This window comes from Rana temporaria, chromosome 3 (assembly GCF_905171775.1).
Source record: "Rana temporaria chromosome 3, aRanTem1.1, whole genome shotgun sequence".
Lineage (NCBI taxonomy): Eukaryota > Metazoa > Chordata > Amphibia > Anura > Ranidae > Rana > Rana temporaria.
The window spans coordinates 315,774,432-315,795,222 of record NC_053491.1 but is presented as its reverse complement, the minus strand read 5'-3'; the positions used below and the strand labels follow the sequence as shown (position 1 = coordinate 315,795,222).

General features: G+C 41.7%; 1 protein-coding gene across 2 annotated transcripts in view; it reads left to right on the top strand.

Moving 5' to 3' along the window:
- Window positions 1-20,791, top strand: part of DIAPH1 (diaphanous related formin 1) — a 423,627-nt gene that overhangs the window by 231,577 nt on the left and 171,259 nt on the right. For both annotated transcript variants that reach the window (XM_040344879.1, XM_040344880.1), the window contains exons 17-18: window positions 3,134-3,248; window positions 7,859-7,867. In XM_040344879.1, coding sequence (XP_040200813.1) covers window positions 3,134-3,248; window positions 7,859-7,867 — 124 coding nt within the window. The remainder of the gene's footprint in view (window positions 1-3,133; window positions 3,249-7,858; window positions 7,868-20,791) is intronic.

The window sequence follows — 20,791 nt, the reverse complement described above, 5'->3', positions numbered from 1 at the left end:
AAGCCAAGATCAATGGACATGTGCGTGGTCCAAGGTAAAGAAAGTGAAGTGTGTGTGTGTGTGTGTGAACCGACCATGGGAGGTGCCTATATAGGTGTACCGCCACAGATCCGCCCCATATGTCACCCAGGCAAACACATCAATGGAGAGATAAACACTTTCACCTGGGCGGCTCAGCCGTCCGGGATTAGCGCCTACCCTACTCTCGTGTGTTTGCCAGTGTGTAACACTTCTCCAGCGATGGCGTGCCACACAGACTCTTCGCGCCCGGCGTGTGCAGTCGATGCTTAGGGATTGTGCCTCCACCCGTCCCACGTCACAAGGAGGCGGAGAGAGGGGGGGGCAGCCCATACCGTGATCATTGCTTCTGGATTAGAGGCCAGGACGGATGGATCAGCAAAACCAATCACACAACCATCACTGCGCCAATGCAGACCTGGGACACAACAGCCAAGGAAAATAAAATAACAATCATTAATCTGTATGGTACTAAAAACAAGGGCTTGCTCGGTAAGGGGGAGGAGAAACAAAATTAAACTAGAAAATCGGTGTCAAAGGCCATGCATAAATTTATGATGGTACTGCCATGTACTTCCATCTCTAATTTGAATTAAATGAGAAGGAAAGGGGTTTTGGTGCTGCTATGTTTTGGTAAATACCTGAAAAATCTAATTGTGCCTGTGTCCAAATGTATATGAACATAACTGTGTGTGTATGTATGTATGTATGTATGTATGTATGTATGTATGTATATGTGTGTATATATAATGTATATCTCGGCATTAGAAGAGGGCAGGACCGAGCCACAATCTGTGGGTGAATGCACACTGCGCGCTGCTCGATGGCCTCCATAGCAAAAGCCTTATTTTCAGTGACTCAGGAGGGGGGAGGAGCCAGGACCACTGAAAGGGGACCAAAAAAAGAGGATTTTATCCTTTAGAATCATTAACTTTATAGATGCTAGAAACCTGATATTAACATGTGTAATACAAGTTTGCTTAAAAAATTAGACAACAGTTGTTTTTGTTTTTTGTTCTTTTAAACACAAGGACTTAATTATAATGCAGCAGTATGGCCTCGGTGGATGCCAGCATAGGAAAGAGAACGATCACCTAACTCTAAAATGTCATGTTACTAGGCTGTCCAATCAGTGTGTTTTCTAGAATGGTATACAGAGAACACAGCAGGTTTTACACTGCAGACATTTTTAGATGGAATAAAAAAATAAAAAAATACATGCATAGAGTCCTGCAGACAGCTCTAGCTGCTTTTCATTGCAAATTGTTCCTCTAGTGTCCCCCTAGTTCAAAAGTCCCTTCTGGCAAAAAAAAAAAAAAAAGGATAAAAGTCACTGTTCCTTCGCTGATACAGTGAAAATGCAGTTTGGCATCCCCTGTATCCCTTTAGAAATGTTAGATTTTTGCAAGGAAGTGCTATAATACAGACAATCAACATATATTGCGGTAGCAATAAATGAAAAAGCCCTAAGATTTAGGCATCATTTTGTTTATTTAAATTACACAATTCAAGAATAGAGCTTCTGCAGGTGAAAAATGCATTAGAACCACATGGGTATGTACTATAAGGTGATGGTGGGAACTATCTTTTGCAATCTTTGAAATACACAAGTGTTACTATAATTATAGCCTCTCGACATTCAACAAGAATGTGTAAATCAAGAAACAAGTTGTCCTTTTCCAGCCTCGGTCTTGTCTAGGATACTAATGAAGAGAGCATGCCATAAAGTTAAGCATTAAAGTCATTTTCAACCCTCCAGTTAAAAATATATATATTTTTTTTTACTCAAAATGGGTAGTAATTTGGATTTAAAGTGTTTAGCAAGATACAAAGGAAAACAAGTGCCTGTTTCTTGTGTATGTATTGCAGAGATGTACTGCATTTTTTTTTTTTTTCCAAAACATATATACTGTACTGTAAATTGGCATGATTCCTTGAACAGAGCCTGTGATCTCAAATACGCTGCAATTTCAAGTTCCAATTGGGGGTACCTGCACTAACTGCTGAAACAGGTGAGGGAAGGGTAGCAAAGACAAACATTCCTTTCTGAAGTCTCTCATAGACCGTTTTGAAAATAATGTGTTTTTTTATTAATTGGAATGGGTGTCTTCAAACTTTCTAAACACAGCGCCAGATTACTCTCCTTCAGACTTAGGGGGGGGGGGGCAAACTGCCCATTGGGAGTAAACGGTACATCTTTGGTGTCAATGGGAGAAAAAGTGCCCCTTCATTGGTGTGGGTAGGAGGAATAGTCTCCCACCTTTGGTGTGGCTGGGAGGAATAGTCGTCCCCCCCACCTTTGGTGTGGCTGGGAGGAATAGTCCCCCCCACCTTTGGTGTGGCTGGGAGGAATAGTCCCCCCCACCTGTGGTGTGGCTGGGAGGAATAGTCCCCCCCCACCTGTGGTGTGGCTGGGAGGAATAGTCCCCCCCACCTTTGGTGTGGCTGGGAGGAATAGTCCCCCCCCACCTTTGGTGTCGCTGGGAGGAATAGTGCCCCCCACCTTTGGGGTGGCTGGGAGGAATAGTGCCCCCCACCTTTGGTGTGGCTGGGAGGAATAGTCCCCCATCATTCATTTCAATGGGATTCAAAGTATCCCATTGCTGATGTCAGTGGGACTAATAGTATTAGAATCGGTGGGGGGGGGGAAGCGCCCCAAGGGCCAGATAAAGTAAAAGGCTACATCTGGCCCCGGACAACAGTTTGGAGACCACCAAACTAGAAGGTGGGTAAGGGAAGTGTTAATTCAGGTGTAATCCCTGGCTGATACAAAACAGATGAGACTACCTGCAAGGCTGAATTAAAAGATGGTACTAATAATCAGTAGCCTTTAAAAAAACTGCTTATTTTATTTATTTGCTGGAGTTCCTCTTTAAAAAATTTAACCACCTCTTCTTTTTCCTTTTTTTCCCCAAGCCCAGCACAACTGCCACGTCCTAGAACTAAAATCTCCACATATTCCCACACTCGCCAATCCATAATATGCTCTTTTCCTTTCATCCAGAAAGCAGCGCTTCACCAGTCATTCACATGCCAAAGTTCTAAAATGAAAACAGATTTTGTAGTCTGCACTTGTTCCTTCAAAGTAATACATAATTGCTTTTTTTTTCTTCAGATTACTCCCAAAGAACTCTCAGAGAAAGCTTTCTGGACACAAGCAAAAGAAGACAGGTTTGAAAAAGATGAGCTGTTTGCAAAGATTACCCTCACCTTCTCTTCACAGATCAAGTGTGAGTGATCTGAGTGTTTTTTTGTTTTTTTCTAATTCTTTGAGGCTGGCATTGGTTGCCATTTCACAGAGAAGGAACGAGCTAAACTTGTGTCCTCCGTTCACTTCTGTTACCAGACCATTTATTTAAAGAGAATCTGTCACATCTGAGCTTAGTAAAAAATCTGAATATTCAGAGTATGACGGTTTACTTATGAAAGATGCATACCTGATTTATAAGAATGGCCCAATAATCAACAATAAAATGACCCCTAACCTACTGTATCCAGTAACTTAGCCCTGTACTGTAATTCTCCCTAAAGCGGCTTTTTTGCTGGGTTAAAAAAATGTATAAAAACAGGAACTAAAAAGTGGCTGGTCACTACTGAAATAGGGTCCAGTGAGCGCAACCATAATGCAGTGGCAAACTGCATTTAACACTGCAACTGTATCAAATGTAGAGATGCAATTCCTTTGTAAATGTGGGTAGTGGGACAGGAAAATGTAAGCGCACTCTTTATTTTTTTTACATTTTCTTGGATGGAGGAATCTCCCAAGCTGGCTGTATTCTGGCAGCCTGAAACAGTGTACAGGAAAAATAAATCTCGCGCCAAATGAATTACACTAAATTATATACTTGATAAATCAAGTGACTAACTGAGTGAAGCTGCTCCCAAATAAAATCAGGTGACTGACTTGCATATATTGTATAGTGAGGTGAGGGGCGCTATATCAAAATAGTGGATGCGTGTCACAATGTGCGTTTGAGTAGTACACAGTGTAACTGTGTACCCAAATCTATGTGAAAAACCAAACAGATTATAGTCTAAACTCTAAGTACAATAGTGCCAAATGCCGTGGAAAATAAATAAAATAAAAAAAAAAAAAAATTTAAAAGAAGACGGTTTAACTGAAACGTGACGTCGAGGCGGTATCCGAGCGCGCACGCATAGCCACGCACTTCCGGTCTCACTGGTTGATGGACAACTAGCGGTGGAACGCACTTAAGTGGACCAGGACGCGGCTATCTCTTATCTTGTCTTACTATCCCCACCACCTACAGCCTCAGTGCCGGGAACGGGCACCAGCAACAGTAAGAGGCCATTTGGCATTGTAATTTTAACTTTCGTATATTAAATGGTTTTACACTATGGTGGTATCTCTTCTCCTTTCTTGGTACACCATTTGCTGCAATCGCTGACATTGGAATCCAATGAGACCCTGCTGATCCTCATTTAAAACAAGTCTGATTGACCATATTTTAAGTAATCTGGTCAACACCGTGTGGTAAGGAGCCATCCATTATTATTCTGGTGACCTATAGGTGAAGGCGGATCACTTCTTTCTCGCACTTTGGCTATTTTGAAGATTCACAAGCACTTTAGCATTTGCACTTTTCCCTGCGATTTGGGATTGGATTATTTGCATTTTGCACCTGGACTTGATACAACACTGGATCCATTTTGCACTTAACTATTTATTTGCTGGACATTCTTTTACATTTTTTTTTTTTTTTTATATTTTATTTATTTTCCACGGCATTTGGCACTATTGTACTTATAGAGTTTAGACTATAATCAGTTTTTTCACATAGATTTGGGTACACAGTTACACTGTGTACTACTCAAACGCACATTGTGACACGCATCCACTATTTTGATATAGCGCCCCTCACCTCACTATACAAGCCTGAAACAGTGACTGAATATAATTGGATGCAGTCTCTTTTTGGCCAACAATTTTTCCATCCGCATCCTCCTGTTTTTTAGTTGAAGATTGTGTAGCCAAAAGGTGCCGAAAAGGCTACACGCAGCTCGAATTTCTGCCAATTTTGTGGGAATTGTCCAAAATTCAAGCCACGTATGTCACGCTTAACCACAGAAGACCCGAACCAATATGCAGGTTAAGGACCTTGCCCCTTTTTGCGATTCGGCAATGCGTCTCTTTAACTGACAATTGCGCGGTCGTGCGTTGTGGCTCCCAAACAAAAATTGGTGTCCTTCCCCCCCCCCCCCCCCCCCCCCCACAAATAGAGCTTTCTTTTGGTGGTATTTGATCACCTCTGCGGTTTTCATTTTTTGCGCTATAAACAAAAATAGAGCGACAATTTTGAAAAAAATGCAATTTTTAATTTTTGCTATAATAAATATCCCCAAAAAAGATATAGGCCGATACGTATTCTACCTATTTTTGGTAAAAAAAAAATCGCAATAAGCGTTTATCGATTGAGTTGCGCAAAATGTATAGCCTTTACAAAATGGGGGATAGTTTTATGGCATTTTTATAAAAAAAAAAATTTTTTTACTAAAATTTTTTTTTTTTTTTTAGTGACTGCGACATTATGGCGGACACATCGGACACTTTTGACACATTTTTGGGACCATTGTCATTTTCACAGCGAAAAGTGCTATAAAAATGCACTGATTACTTTGAAAATGACAATGGCAGTGAAGGGGTTAACCACTAAGGGGTGCTAAGGGTTTAAGTGTGCCCTAAGGAAGTGATTAAATAATAAAAATAAGTGAAACGGATATACATACATTATAAGCATTTATTCATAATTAAATCATTTAAATAATTTTGCACTAAATATGGTTGTAAAGCCTAAACATTTTCTACCTTAATGTATTCTCTGCATTAAGATAAAAAATGTTCCTCTACCTGTATTGTCCCCTCAACCCCCTTATACTTACCTGAGCCCTCACTCGATCCAGCGCTGTGCCTGTCTGTAGCTGTTCTCCCCATTCTCACAGGCTTTGCTGAGGCAGTGGGAGCTATTGTCTCCCACTGCCGTCAGTCAAATCCTGTGATGAGAGAGCGGGGGAACGGGGCTGAGTAGCTTGTCTGTGTCTATGAACGCAGGCAGCATGGCTTGAGATTGAACCTGCAGGTGTGCCACCCCTAGAAGTGGCTTCTTATGGTGGTACACTGAGAAGAGGAGGAGCCAGGAGCATTGGCGGGGGGAACACCAGAAGAGGAAAATCAGAATTGCACAGAGTAGGTAAGTATAACATGTTTGTTGTTTTGAAAAAACAAATTGACTTTATAAATGCTTTTCAAGATTGGTTCTCATTAAGTGTTTGTAAGCATTTTCCGGTATTTTGGAACGTTGCCAAACACTCTAGGGCGAAACAAGTCCATTTTAAGGTGTTGCTAAACCCATGACCCTGCATTCATTATATCTGGTCTCCCACAGTACACAGAAATGCAATTATTTAAGTAAATCTAAACAAAAAAAATACCTTTTCTCATCAGGAGTTAGAGCAGTCACTGATTAAAGTTTGTAGGAGGAGTTTTCTGACTGCAAGAGACTGTCCTCCCAAGAAAAAAAATAATAAACATCTCTAGCAATACACACCAAACTGAGCATGCACAGCCTGACTCCATAGACTCTGTTATCAGGATATTATGAGGGGGCAGTGGAAAGAGAGGGAGGATCAGAGAAGACAGGATCAAGCACCCTTTTTACACAATGCAGAGAGTTAACCTCTTTGGTTCCACAGCGGGTATAACAAGCATGCTTAACTGCATATACAGACTGATTTTACTGTAGTGGGTATAGTAACACTTTAGTAACATAAAGGGAATTCATCACAAAGCATATCCACTGTGTCTTTGTGGCAACAGATTTTTGCCCATAATAGACAAATGTCATGATCATCTCCTACATGTAGATAAGGGGTGGGTAATGCCCTGACCACCGTTGAATAGGTGGCAGTTGGGTGCAAGTGACCAGGTTTGGTCTGAAAAAACAAACCCGAGCTCCCCCCTATTAGAGTAGAACTCCATTTTCACTGCATTTGTCTTTTTGCCGCCTTCAAATATTTCAAGTGCGAGAACAGCAAGGTCAAAATGTTAGCCCAGAACGTGTTTTTCTTTTTTCCCTTTCTAATGCAAAATTTGAAAGTGCTGTGTTTCCAAAAGCATGTGTCAAGGTTCATTTGCTATTTTCTTCTTTCTGGCCCATTGATGCATCTCTCCCTATTCATTTCCTATTGTGTAAATCCACTGAAGGACAGCAGTAGGTTATATCTCCATTAGTATTTAATATCTGCTGTCTTCAGCTTAAAACATCATAGATTCTTTTTAGCTCGCCTTAAGCTTTTGATTGATGGATCCTCTCATCTTTAATTTTGCTTCTACATTTTTGTTTATTAATTGCATGTGGTATGTTGGAAACACAAAAACATGGGGAAAAATATATATTTTCTGTTGTTGGAGTAAGTTTCAACTGGTGCCCTCTAAATACTCCGAATACTTGTGTTGTCTGCATACTAAAAACCTGCTTTTACCATTGATTGACAGTCATTGGTTGTGGCCCAAGTTTATATGTCAAGGGCATATTCCCACTGAGGATACAGCTGACTGATTTTATACCATTATGTAAAATGTTGGACTGCTAGCTAGAAAAATAAAGATTCTTAAATGCTCTCCTTTAATGAAACATTCTTTAACAAAGCATTGGACCACTGTTGTTACTGTGATTTCTTTTTTCTCTTCCTGCATTACAATGTTGTCTCACTGTCATTACAAGGATTAAAAGTAGACTGTTCATGAATTTTAACATTTTATTCTTTTTCCCATTCTCTTTCCTGTGGGTCGCTGTATGAAAATTTCCCGTGTCAATCACAGCTTCCAAAGGTGAGTACTTGAGATTTCTGTGTGTTTCACACTGCAGATAAAGTGACCTTATTCCCATGGGGGAGGGGGGGGGGGAGAGTGTGTTCTTGGTTTTAGACACAGAGAATGCTACCAAGGGCTGCACATCTATGCATCATGAATACCTAATTCTCATGAGTGGTGCATTTTAAGATGCATGGTACTAAAATGTGTGCACTACTTCACTAGGTTTATGTCATGATAAATCTGTTTTCCCATAGGCAAGTATGGTGTTGAATTAGCAGTAGGTATAAATTAAGTTACTCTGCCCATCAACAGACCATCCTAAATTACATTTTAGAAGCTTTTTCTTTCTCCTGTTGCGTTGCATCAAATTAATTGTACGATTAGCTCCATTAAATTGAAAATTAAATATTGGGGGTTATTTACTAAAGGCAAATCCACTTTGCACGGCAAGTGTAAAATACAAGTGTGAAGTGCACTTGGAAGTGCAGGCACTGTAGATCCGAGGGGGACATGCAAGAAAAAAAAAAAAAGATTGGATGATAAAATCGGCATCACCTCCCCTCATTTCAGATCTTCCCCTCAGGTCTACAGTGACTGCACTTCCAAGTGCACTTTCAGTGGATTTGCCTTTCGTAAATAACCCCCATTGTATTTTTCCCATAGTCCACTGTAATCTGAAAAATGTTTGTGCTCCTCTTTAAGAAGCATTTTGATTGATTTCGTTTGTAGACTTTTGTTGGACTGTTTTTTGTAGGTGATATAGAGAATGTTCTTTATTTGTCGTCCATTTGAGGGACATAGGAATTGGAATTCGGATACTATCAAGTTATAGGGCGGCCTACAGGGGAACTGGAAACTGGCAAACAAAAAAATTGTGAGCTGGTCTAGTATTACCACTCCTACTCCCAGTATGTCAGTTTGTTTGCTAGTGTCTTATCTGCATGGATATCTTTGCTCTGCTGAGAAATATCAATCTTTTTGGCTATAAACTTTTTTCACTTCATTCAAGATTCCTGCTTCATTGTTGCTGGGCACTGAGGCACGTAAACTGACAACGGTGTCAGAGTTTAGCAGTCCTGATATATCCTGGTCAGCTTACAGAGGGGAGGGTAGAAACTGTCAGGATCAGCCAGATATTTCAGGTGATAGAGGGGGCCAAAACACACAGGACAAGCACTGTGCTGTATAACACGTTTTAAAGGAACATGGTCGTTTTGTTGGGGGGTTAATGCTTTAATCGAGACATGGAAAAATCATTGCAAGGTTCGTCTCACCCAAGAAACTATGAGCCTTGTCCCTATTTGAGAATTACACTCTGTAGGTCCAGCAGTATCCTGTCTGAACAAAGTGCCTATTATCTCAGTGGCTGGAAGCCCTTTCTAGAACCATGTGTCATATATATTGGTGGGTTGCAGGTTGCACTGACATGGTCATAAAGGGGCATTGTTAAATTCCAGGAGTATTTTACATACAGAGTGCAGCGTTCAGGCATCTGCGGAGTGCCTTGTTCAGGAGTGCGCTACGAGCCAAGCTCACGAGTGCACATCTCACTTGCCACTTTACAACAAAAAATAAGCCCCCCCCTTAAACCCAGCACTGAAGTCACCTCCTGCCCCAAAATCCCCCCGCCATTTGAGTACCAGGGAGTGAGTCTGCTGCAGAAGAGTAGCGTCAACCTACCTTAGTAGGACAGTGGAGAGTGTGGGTTACAGGGCAGGCAAAAGCTTAAGGAGCAAAAAAATGGGGGGGGGTGCAGGTCCTATGCTCATTATATTAATTAACTGTGCAGGATTTTCTTCCTGTTAAAGCAACCCGCTAGTTGCGGACTCACGATTAAAGTGCGGTGTCCATTGGCAGAATCTATGCAATACAAAAAGAAACAAAGAAAATGTGTCCTCCTGTAGATAAAGATGCCAAATGTGGGCCGTGCCGCATAGGAAAAGGGGTTTATTGATACAAAAATTTAGCAAACACATAAATTCACCAGGGGTCGCGTAACTAGTTAGCATGGAAGTGTCTTGTTCGTTATCGGAAATAACCAGACAAATTGATTGCTACATTTTTGTATCCATAAACCCCTTTTTCTATGCGGCACGGCCCACTTTTGGCATCTTTATCTCCGGGAGGACACATTTTCTTTGTTTTTTTCCCCCCGGGGGAGTCTTTTTGTAAAAGCTTAAGGAGGACCTGCTACCACCAGCCTATCGCAGCTGTGTACATCACCTCCTCTTCTGCTGTCATAGGGATGTGCAGGGCTGGGAGGGTTCTATGGAGCTGCTAGGAGTGATGTGCTGTCACTTGTAAACAAAGAAACTGACCACCTGTATTTACAAGCAACAGTCGTCAGCGGCAAGCACAGGGCCAGTGCTGGAGGTGTTGCCACGTTGTGGCTGAGAAAAAAAAGCCATGTGTATGTATACAGTACAGACCAAAAGTTTGGACACACCTTCTCATTCAAAGAGTTTTTCTTTATTTTCATGACTATGAAAATTGTAGATTCACACTGAAGGCATCAAAACTAAATGAATTAACACATGTGGAATTATACATAACAAAAAAGTGTGAAACAACTGAAAATATATTTCACATTCTAGGTTCTTCAAAGTAGCCACCTTTTTGCTTTGATTACTGCTTGGCACACTCTTGGCATTCTCTTGATGAGCTTCAAGAGGTAGTCACCTGGCGCAGCACCCCATCACTCTCCTCCTTTGTCATATAGCCCTTACACAGCCTGGAGGTGTGTTAGGGGTCATTGTCCTGTTAAAAACTAAATGATGGTCCAACCAAACGCAAATCGGATGGAATAGCATGCCACTGCAAGATGCTGTGGTAGCCATGCTGGTTCAGTATGCCTTCAATTTTGATTAAATCCCCAACAGTGTCACCAGCAAACGGTGGGAACCAGGCACGTAGAGTCCATCCGTTCACCTTTTCTGCGTCGCACAAAGACACAGGGGTTGGAACCAAAGATCTCAAGTTTGGACTCGTCAGACCAAAGCCATTGCACTGCACCTACTCACTATTCCCCACTCGCTGCCATTCCATCAATGGTCACTAGTCACTAGGTAACTAGACACACACACATATACACAGTTGTGCTAAAAATTTTGCATACCAAGGCCAAACATTCCAGGGTATGTAAACTTTTCATCAGGGCCATTTTGGCGATATCTGTTACGATTTTAAAAGGAGACAAAAAACTATGATTGGCATGATTAGTCATATTTTCAATATAAATGCCAAAACTTCACAATTTCTGCCAGGGTAAGCAAATGTTTGAGCACAACTAAACATATATATATATATATATATATATATATCTGTCTTATTCAGGATATTTGATTTGGGGGGGGTTGTAGTTGTATTTAATCTGTATATATAAAAAATATAACCCAATCTTTTAAGTCTGTGTCATACTGGAAAGAGTTACTCATAACTAGTAATGATGGATGTGCCTGGTGGGAAACTGTCCCTGAAAACTGTATTCAAATTATGGTTTAGACCTTGATGGTGGAGTAGCTTAATGGTTTCAATTTAAATGTGAGAAAGGCATGACCTCGTTCATGGACTTCAATGACTGCAGACATCTCTGCATTCAGTTTAACCACTGCTGTCTGGTGTGTTTTAGTAAAGCAGAGAGAGGATATAGAGCTCTTCGAGTAGCATTATTGTGTATAGTAACCAGCAAAAAAATTCTGTGATCCATTATTAGGGATAAACAAGTTTAGATACCTCTTGACTGTAATACTGCTGTGTGGACAGCCGGAACAGTTGATCCTTGAAGGCTCTTTGTTAGATATGTATACTGCAAAGTATTTACAAGCTTGGAAAACAAAAATGCAGCGGGGGTGGGCCCGAGCTGCACTTTGTGTGTAAATGAACATGGAGCACAGCCAGGGGTGCCCCCATAGCAAGAGGTCTGCTATTGGAGGCACTCGGCAGGGAGGAGAAGCCAGGGCCACCAGTGGGGCACCCAAAAAGAAGAGGATTGGGGCTTCTCTGTGCAAAACCATTGCTATGTTTGTTTGTTTTTATATATATATATATATATATATATATATATATATATATATATATATATATATATATATATATATATATATATATATATATATATATCCGTATATATATATATATATACCGTATATATAACTTTAAGCTGCTGTATTTCATTGCACAGGTTGTGAAGACCTCCTCAATCCTTTCCAATGCATTATTGAAACGCCTTGTTCTAATCTCTGCCTTATTCAGGCCTCTAGGATGGATGGATTTAGCAAGGTGCTGTTGAAGCTCCTTGGAAACTTGTCCAAAACTTGGCATCTTTTTTAATTGGCATAGTTTAAAAAAAAAAGGCAACATACAGGGGGAATCACATTTATAACTTGCTTTATACAGCACCAAACACCAGCTGACCTTTAGCAAAGGTCTTTGGAAAATGTCTTTCTCTTTGTCTTCCTTTTGAGCTGCATCTAAATGAGTTGGTTTTTGCAGCCAAACTGACATCTTTCTGCGGACATCCGCCAGCTTGACCAGTTGGAATAATCTCTTAGCAGGAAAGAAGGTAACTTCTGCTTCACCTCCTGCCAGTCATCTATCCAGAGATTCAGCAACTCAATAACAATTGCCGCCTTTCCAATAAATGAACATTTTATCTGCTTGCTGCTCCTTTCTGTTTTATTTAGACGTTCATCTAACCCCCTGATGAGTGAAACTAATAAGGGTAGCTTCAAAATACTCCAATCTATTCCCTCCTCCTCTCCCCCTTTGTGGAATTAGCATATTTATGGACATTATAATTTTCCCTCTTTAGCTGATCTGATAGCAATAGGCTGCACTTTAATTTGTTTCAATAAAAAGCCTGACAGGCTCAGAGCTGTTTCAGGCAGTTTGAAGGCAGTGATTCACACATTTGCATAACATGAATGTGCCGTTAATGGTCCTGCATTGGAGGAATTATTTCTCTTTTTCTCTCTCTCTCCTTTTTTTTGCCTCCTTTTCATTAGTGTTTTATTCAGACCTGTCTTGCAGTGAAAGGTGTGTGCCGTCCTCCTTTCTGTAATTATCTCTTGATGATGTTGTGCGGAAACGCCAGCTGGAACTGGCTCCCCTTAATTCCCGTCAAAGTATAAAATGAGATCCTGTGAATGCAGAATTAACCTGTGGAGGGCCAGTAATAAGGGATGTAGACTTGATTACCAATATTCTGTCCAATTTGCTTCGTCGCACTCCTGTTATTAGTCGGTCCTATAGGCAACTGATTAATCCTCATACTTACACATGTATTATACAGTAGGGGGTGCTGACAGCCTTTTAATAAGCGAAAAATAGGTATAAATATGTGATCAGCCGTTTTACAGTCTGCATTTATAACTAGAGTTAATAACGGCCAAGGATTTGTTATAGGAATTGTTTAGTTTGATTGCCATGTCTGAAACAATGGATTTGTGCGGGTAAAATGTAGCCTAAAAAAAATATAAATGCAAAACTTGTCAAAGGTGACCCTGCCTCCAGAAGTATGTTAATTGTGCATTTTTTTTTTTTTTTAATAATGGTACATAGACATTCGTTATAAAATGATGTAATTTTTTCTAGTTTATTATGATCGTTACAGCAAAAAAGTTGCAGTTTCAGAATAAAGCTAGTCCAACTGGGGTGCCACATCATGCATACCACACCATGTGACACTATATTCTTTCAGGAAATTGCTAGAACATCTTTTTTAATACCATTTCAAGCAGAGACTCCAAGGCCAGGTTCACACTGGTACAACACGGCAGTCATACAAATTTCATCCTACTTTGCTCTGCGACATCAGTCCGACATCCATCCGACTTTCATGAACAGGATGCTACTTTGATCCGACTTTGTGATAGTCTGACTTGTTCTTTGACCAATCAAAACAATCCCAGAGTGAGATAAATTCCTTTTACTGCTGCTGTAATTACAATGTCAGATGCCACAAGTCTGATGGTGAGGTCAAGGATCCTACTTTGATCCGACTTCAAGGATATTCAATGGGCTGAAGTAGGATCAAAGTCGGACCAAATTAGTGCAGGAACTTTTTTCAAAGTCGGACCAACTTGTGTTGGACCAATTAAGACGGCTGTCATAGGGAAACATTGATTTTCATACGTCATGCAAAGTTGGCTCCTAATGTCGGAGCGTTTGTCGTACCAGTGTGAACCCGGCCTCAATGTCACTACTCCTTCTACTCATGTTGATGATTCCAATTGTAGCAATTCCCCAGTTCTTGTGACTTGTAACATGCAAGAGTACTTTGTACCAAGTTTGGACAAATTCTAAAAGCTGGACATCACACTGTTTAAAGCCTACTACATGGTTGCTCAACCTGCGCCCCTCCAGCTGTTGGAACTACAAAACCCATCATGCCTCTGCCTTTGGGAGTCGTGCTTGTAATGGTCACCCTTGCAATGCCTCGTGGGATTTGTAGCACTGCAACAGCTGGCGGGCCACAGGTTGAGCACCCATGGCCTACAGTGTATGTGTCCTGTTTGTATATCGCATTACTGTGAAGACACCAGTACAAGCATTGGTCTCAACTTTCCCTCTTTGTAGATTTTTAGTCTGGTCAATGTTAATCACTTGCAAGTGTGGAAAGTATGTTGGAAATTCTGTTTAGCTGCCAGTACTATCCTTTTTTTTTATAACCTTTTTTTCAGATTTAACACCCTTTAACCACTTCAGCCCCGGACCATATTGCTGGTCAATGACCAGGCTACTTTTTGCGATTCGGCACTGCGTCGCTTTAACTGACAATTGCGCGGTCGTGCGATGTGGCTCCCAAACAAAATTGGTGTCCTTTTTCCCCCACAAATATAGCTTTCTTTTGGTGGTATTTCATCACTCAAAAAAAAATCGCAATAACCGTTTGGTTTAAGCAAAAGTTATAGCGTCTACAAAATAGGGCATAGTTTTATGTTTTTTTTTTTATAAAATTTTTTTTTTTTACTACTAATGGCGGCGATCAGTGATTTTTATCGGTACTGCGACCTTACGGCAGACACTTCGGACACTTTTGACCCATTTTTGGGACCATTGGCATTTTTATAGCGATCAGTGCTATAAAAATGCATTGATTACTATAAAAATGCCACTGGCAGGGAAGGGGTTAACACTAGGGGGCGAGGAAGGGGTTAATTTTGTTCCCTGTGTGTGTTCTAACTGAAGGGGGGGGTGGGACTGACTTGGGGAAATGACTGATCGCTGTTCATACATTGTATGAACAGACGATCAGGCATTTTTCCCCCTGACAGGATCGGGAGCTGTGCGTTTACACACACAGCTCCCAGTTCTCGCTCTGTAACGAGCGATCGCGGGTGCCCGGCGGTGATCGCGCTCAACGGGCACGCGCGTCGAGACCAGGGGCGAGCGGGGGGCGCGCATGCGCCTCCGACAGCGTGCGCGCACCCCTATTGGCTGATTCGCGAGATGACGTATAGCTACGTGGTCTCGCGCAGCCGTGCCGACCTACAAACCGTATAACTGGCGGCTGGTCGGCAAGCAGTTAAAAATAGGAGGACTTTCATGCAATCTTTTACATCTTGTCATTCTTCATCCTTTAAACCTTACTGCTTGGAAAAAATCTGCTGTCCTCCACTTGCTATATTTTAGATTGTTTCTCTGTCCTTTCCACATATCAATGGGAATTAAGTATTATATCTCTTATGAAAGACCTTCAATTTTTTTTACAATGCTGAAACTTAAAGCGCACATAGAAACTCTGTAAGGCTGAGCCTACTCATATGGAACAACTGTTGGATTTCCATGTATTTTTTTTACCAAGATGGCAGCTTCATGTGAGTTTTTGGCCATATCTACCCTATAACCCTCTTGTTCATCTCTTGCACTTAAATCGTGTAAGTGCCAATTTGGGCTGCTTGCATTTATTTTCTTCTGTTTGGGTTAATTCATAAAGATTTGGGCCTTTAGCGTGTAATGAAGCCTGTCTCGGACATCATAATAGCTTTTTATGCACAATGCAGTTTGATTGGGCTGCAAAGCACCTTCTTTCCTTGATTAGACAAGTTGTTCTTGGCTACTCGGAAGAACATTTACAACAGTCTTTGAAGCTACTACAGCAATTTCTTGTCTGAAAAGGAACACAATGTTCACATAACCTAGATTACTGATGAGTTGTATGATGTGATGCAATTCTTCTTTTAAAGGCAAATTCAAGACAAAAAAAAATAAAAAATTGATTTACTTTGATACCCATGGACATGAGATGACTTTCGCTAGTTATGACCATTTTTTTCCAGGATGGGTCAGAAAACCTTGTTTAGTCACTGTTCTTCCCCCACAGTACAGGAAGGAGTCCATGTATGAAAAGCTTGCCAAACTACTAGACAACTAAAGCACCTGTCTGACCACCTTATAGTATCTATTGACGCATTTATTCTGTTTTCTTTAACCTTTAAGATTGATGAAGATAGTGGTGTCTTTTACATATAATTGGCTTTGTGTGTCTTTAATATTCTTACTGATCACAGGATTTCCAGAAAAATAAAACCCTGCAATAACGAAGTAATTGTGGCGTGCTTGGCCACTGGAATACAAAGTGTTTGCATTTTAAACTAAATTACACTGTCTAATATAAACCAACGCTTTTAGGCCCCAGGAGTGTTTAACCTTGTGAATCTAATTTTCCTAGGACAAGAGAACGAGCTCAATGAGCTTTCATATAAATTTCATTCCCCTGTGCTCAGGGCATTGATTTGACAAAGCAGTTGTTAAATTGCAGGTGGATTGTCAAGTCCAGGCTATCCTTGATTATGAATGTCAGGACATTAAGGGGGGAAACTTGTGTGATGTTTAAGAATGAGGTTAAACACAATAAAACCATCACGGGTACATTTTTCTAAAAGGTTTCGTATTACTCATTTTTATTATAGCTAGCTTGAAAGGATGAAGAAGTTTATAATTTTTTAAAATGAATTTAGTTTTTAAGACCAACTTAAGGTGAAATTAAAGCAAAATATACATGTGATAGACCATAGTAATTGGTAAAGTTTTATTTGATTTCTCTGCCTTTATTGGTGAAAAGAAGCTGTGACATCCCATGTGCTTTTTGTATAAAAAGTTAGTGTAACTCTACTTTTGTTTAAAGTGGAGTTCCACCCACAATTTCACTTTTTAAATATAAATACCCCTGTAATACACAAGCTTAATGTAGTCTAGTAAAGTTAGTCTGTAAACTAAGGTCCGTTTTGTTAGGTTGTTACAGCATTCAGATACTTTATAAAATAGAAATTGACTGGGGCCATCTTAAGTGTGGGCATCATGAAGCCAGACTGTATGACTTCCTGGATTTCAGCCTTGCAGATCTCGCACATGCTCAGTGCTGCACAAGCAATGTAATAGGTTTCAGTCAAGTTTCCATAGCAACGGGAGTGTCAGACAAAGTTGCCGCCCCTTATGCAAACCTCTCCTGAAATAACCCATTAAAAGTTGATATGTGGAGGGGATAGGGATTGCCGATCGCTGAAAGTAAATGACATTAAAAGTTGATAATAAAAAACAATGACATCTGCCGCCGATCGCTGAAAGTAAATGACATTGCGCATTAAAAGGTTCACAAGCGGGGGGTGCCGTTGATCGCATATATATGACAATGACAACTTATAAAACTTCATGCCGCAGATCGCTGAAAGTAAATTACATTCAATAACATTGCTGATCGCCGAATATAAATGACACTGACATCGCACACTATAACTTGACAAGCGGGTGGGCGCCGATCGCCCAACATATACTGCCATCGCACACTATAACTTGAGAAGCCGATCGCCCAACATAAGACAATAGACATGATGGGTGCTGCCGATCGCCCAACATACACTGCCATCGGACATAAACACTGAGGAGCGGGGGGGAGGGGTTCTGCCGATCGGCCATCATAGAAGACCACTTAGGGGGGGTGCTGCCGAGAAAAGCGGGGGGGGAACGCCGATCAACCATCATAGAAGCCACTGAGAAGGGGGAGGGGGGTGTTTGCCGCCGATCGCCCATCATAGAAGACACAGAAGCGGGGGACGATCGCCGTACATAAAGAGATACTAACAAGAGGGGGGGTGAGGGTAGATTAGTCTGCCGATCGGCGGACATAAAAAATACTGAGAAGGGGGGGGGTGTCTGCCGCCGATCGCAGGTCATAAAAAAATTACTAATCGCGGGACATTACAAGAGAAGCGGGGGGCGGGGTTTTGGGTGCCGCGATCGCGGGACTTTAAAAAAAAATAATGAAAACAGAGAGGGGGGCGTTGGTGCCACGATTGCGGGACATAAAAAAATTCTGAGAAGTGGGGGGGGGGGGGGGGTTGTCCGCGGGTGCCGCGAATCGCGGGACTTTTTAAAAACAATACAGAGAAGGTGGGAGGGGGCATTAGTGCCGCGATTGAGTGACATTAAAAGAGGTGGGGGGGGGTGCCGCGAATCGCGGGACTTTTAGAAAAATGCTGTGGGGTTGCGTGTGCTACTGTGAAGTGGCTAGTGGAGCTTCACTCACTAGCGTCCGGCTCCATGGACCGGACATGAGCCGCCCCTCTAGGAATGACTGGCCAATGAGAAAAACGGGAGGGCATGGCTTAGGGAAATCGGCTGCCTTCTGGGATTCATGCCAAACATCTCCCAGGAGGCATTGCGGAGGGGGAGGACGAGTTCAGAACTTCGCCGCGGCGGGAGGAGATCTATAAACCTAATAAAACTGAGTTTTAAAAAAAAAAAAATATATATGTACGCCAAATTCGTTTAAGGGGACTGAGCAGCAGGGGATGAAGAGGAGTTGAAAAATAGGGTGGAACTCCACTTTAAGGATAAATTCCCCTCTGGTTGATCTGTTTAGGATTTTAACAAACTGTTGTTGCAGAGTCCTACTTTCTTTGTTTGTGGAAGACATAGCAGTTTGTTTCACCAAGTCTTTCCTAGATTGATTACTGAATGTGTGGGTTTGGTTCATTAAAGCCAGCTTAACAAAATCAGCGTTTAAATAAGGAAGAGAAGAGAAGGTCTAGGGCCAAAATGATTGCTGTCGCTCTTAACGTTCCCAGCGATACCTCACGTGTGGTTTGAACACCGTTTTCATTTGTAGGCAGGATTTACATATGCGTTCGCTTCTGCATACGAGCACACGGGACAGGGGCGCTTTAAAATGATTATTATTTTTGTTCATTTTACTTTATTTTAGTTTGACATTTTTTCCCCAAAAATATATTTTTTGATCACTTTTATTCCTATTACAAGGAATGTAAGCATCCCTTGTAATAGGAATATTGCATGACTGGTCCTCTTTACTGTGAGATATGGGGTCAATAAGTCCCCATATCTCACCTCTAGGCGGGGAAGCCTGAAATAATAAAAAAAAACGATCCTGGCTTCGGTCGTAGTGGCGAGTTAGTAGAAGCACTGGAGGGAGGGGGGGGAGGGGGGGGATTGTCTCGCCTCCCAAAATCTGTGGAACAGCCGATATGATCATTCTTACGGTGTAGGGAATCGCCGGCTGAAAAAGATGATATCTGAATGATTCCTGTAGCTGCAGGCATCATTCAGATATCACCGCACAAAGTCAATGACGGCCTATCAAGGCTGGCGGGCGGGGGAGTGGTTAAAATGCGTTTTTTTTTTTTAACACAAAGTTGTCCATTTTTATACAATATTTCTAACACATAGCATGTACTTATCAAAAATGACACCCCAAAATAGATTCTCCTACTCCTCCTGAGTATGGCAATACCACATGCGTGAGACTTCCACAGCCTGGCCACATACAGAGGCTGGGTATTGCAGAGTATGACTCAGCATGGAGGGCTGGCTGGATGTGACTGCAATTGTCACAGAGCAGCACTGTGGGCACTACAGATCCAGCCCACAGCGCTGCTGCCACCAATCCCTCCCCCTCTCCTCTCACACTGTACCGATCGATACACAGAGGGGAAAGAGGAACCGGCGTAATGACATGACACTGGTTTGTTTACAAGTGATAGCTCTGTCATTTGACGGAGCGATCACATGATAAACAGCCGCTATCAGTGGCCATTTACCGTGATCCGCCGTGTCCTCTGGACCGGGAACGTGATCCTGGGAGGACGTCAATGTACCCCCTCCCAGAATGCGCAAACCGCCTTGTAGCCGTCATTCGGCTATAGGGCGCTCGGCAAGTGGTGAGAAGGAAGTAACACATACACCTGTTATTGGTTTGAAATGTTTCAATGATCATTCAGAAAACAATGTCAAATGGATGCTTTCAAAGCAAGGCCCAACACCCAGGAGCACAGGCTATTTAAAAAGCTGCCCTACTACAACTAATGCATGACAAAAGTGTCATCTGACGCTGAACTTGGGATGAGAAAGGCTGTTCATCCTTGTACTCAGTTGCTGAGTTGTTGCAAACTGAAATAGTTTTGTTCTAGGCAGAGCACAAAATCTACACGTTTCAGCCATTTGGAAAATGTACACGACTAAGCAGCCCATAAATGACGCAATCTTCTTTACTTCCACCCGTGGAAACGACTTGATTCCTGCATCAACACCAACACAGTCAGTGTTGATGGGGGAATCCCTGCCACAGCGTATTGTGTTCTGGCAGGGAGCCTTACCCGCTGACAGAACACAATGATCACTGCTGGCTGCTGTAGCCACCTGCTGTGATTGCATGAAAAAAAAAATCACACAGGGTGGTTGTACTGACGTTGAACTGCAGTACAACCAGCCCGCCCATCAATAGATAGAATCTCTTGGCCAGTTCCATCTGAGATTCAATCCATCTATGGCCAACTTTACTCATTACGAATTACGACAACCACAAACTTTAGGCATCCTTATGTCTAAGAATTGTTTTTTTGTGCAAAAAGAAAGTTGCCTTTTTGTTTTGAAACTTTACCACAGTGTGCTTGGTAAATACCTGATATAAGTACTTCTACTAAT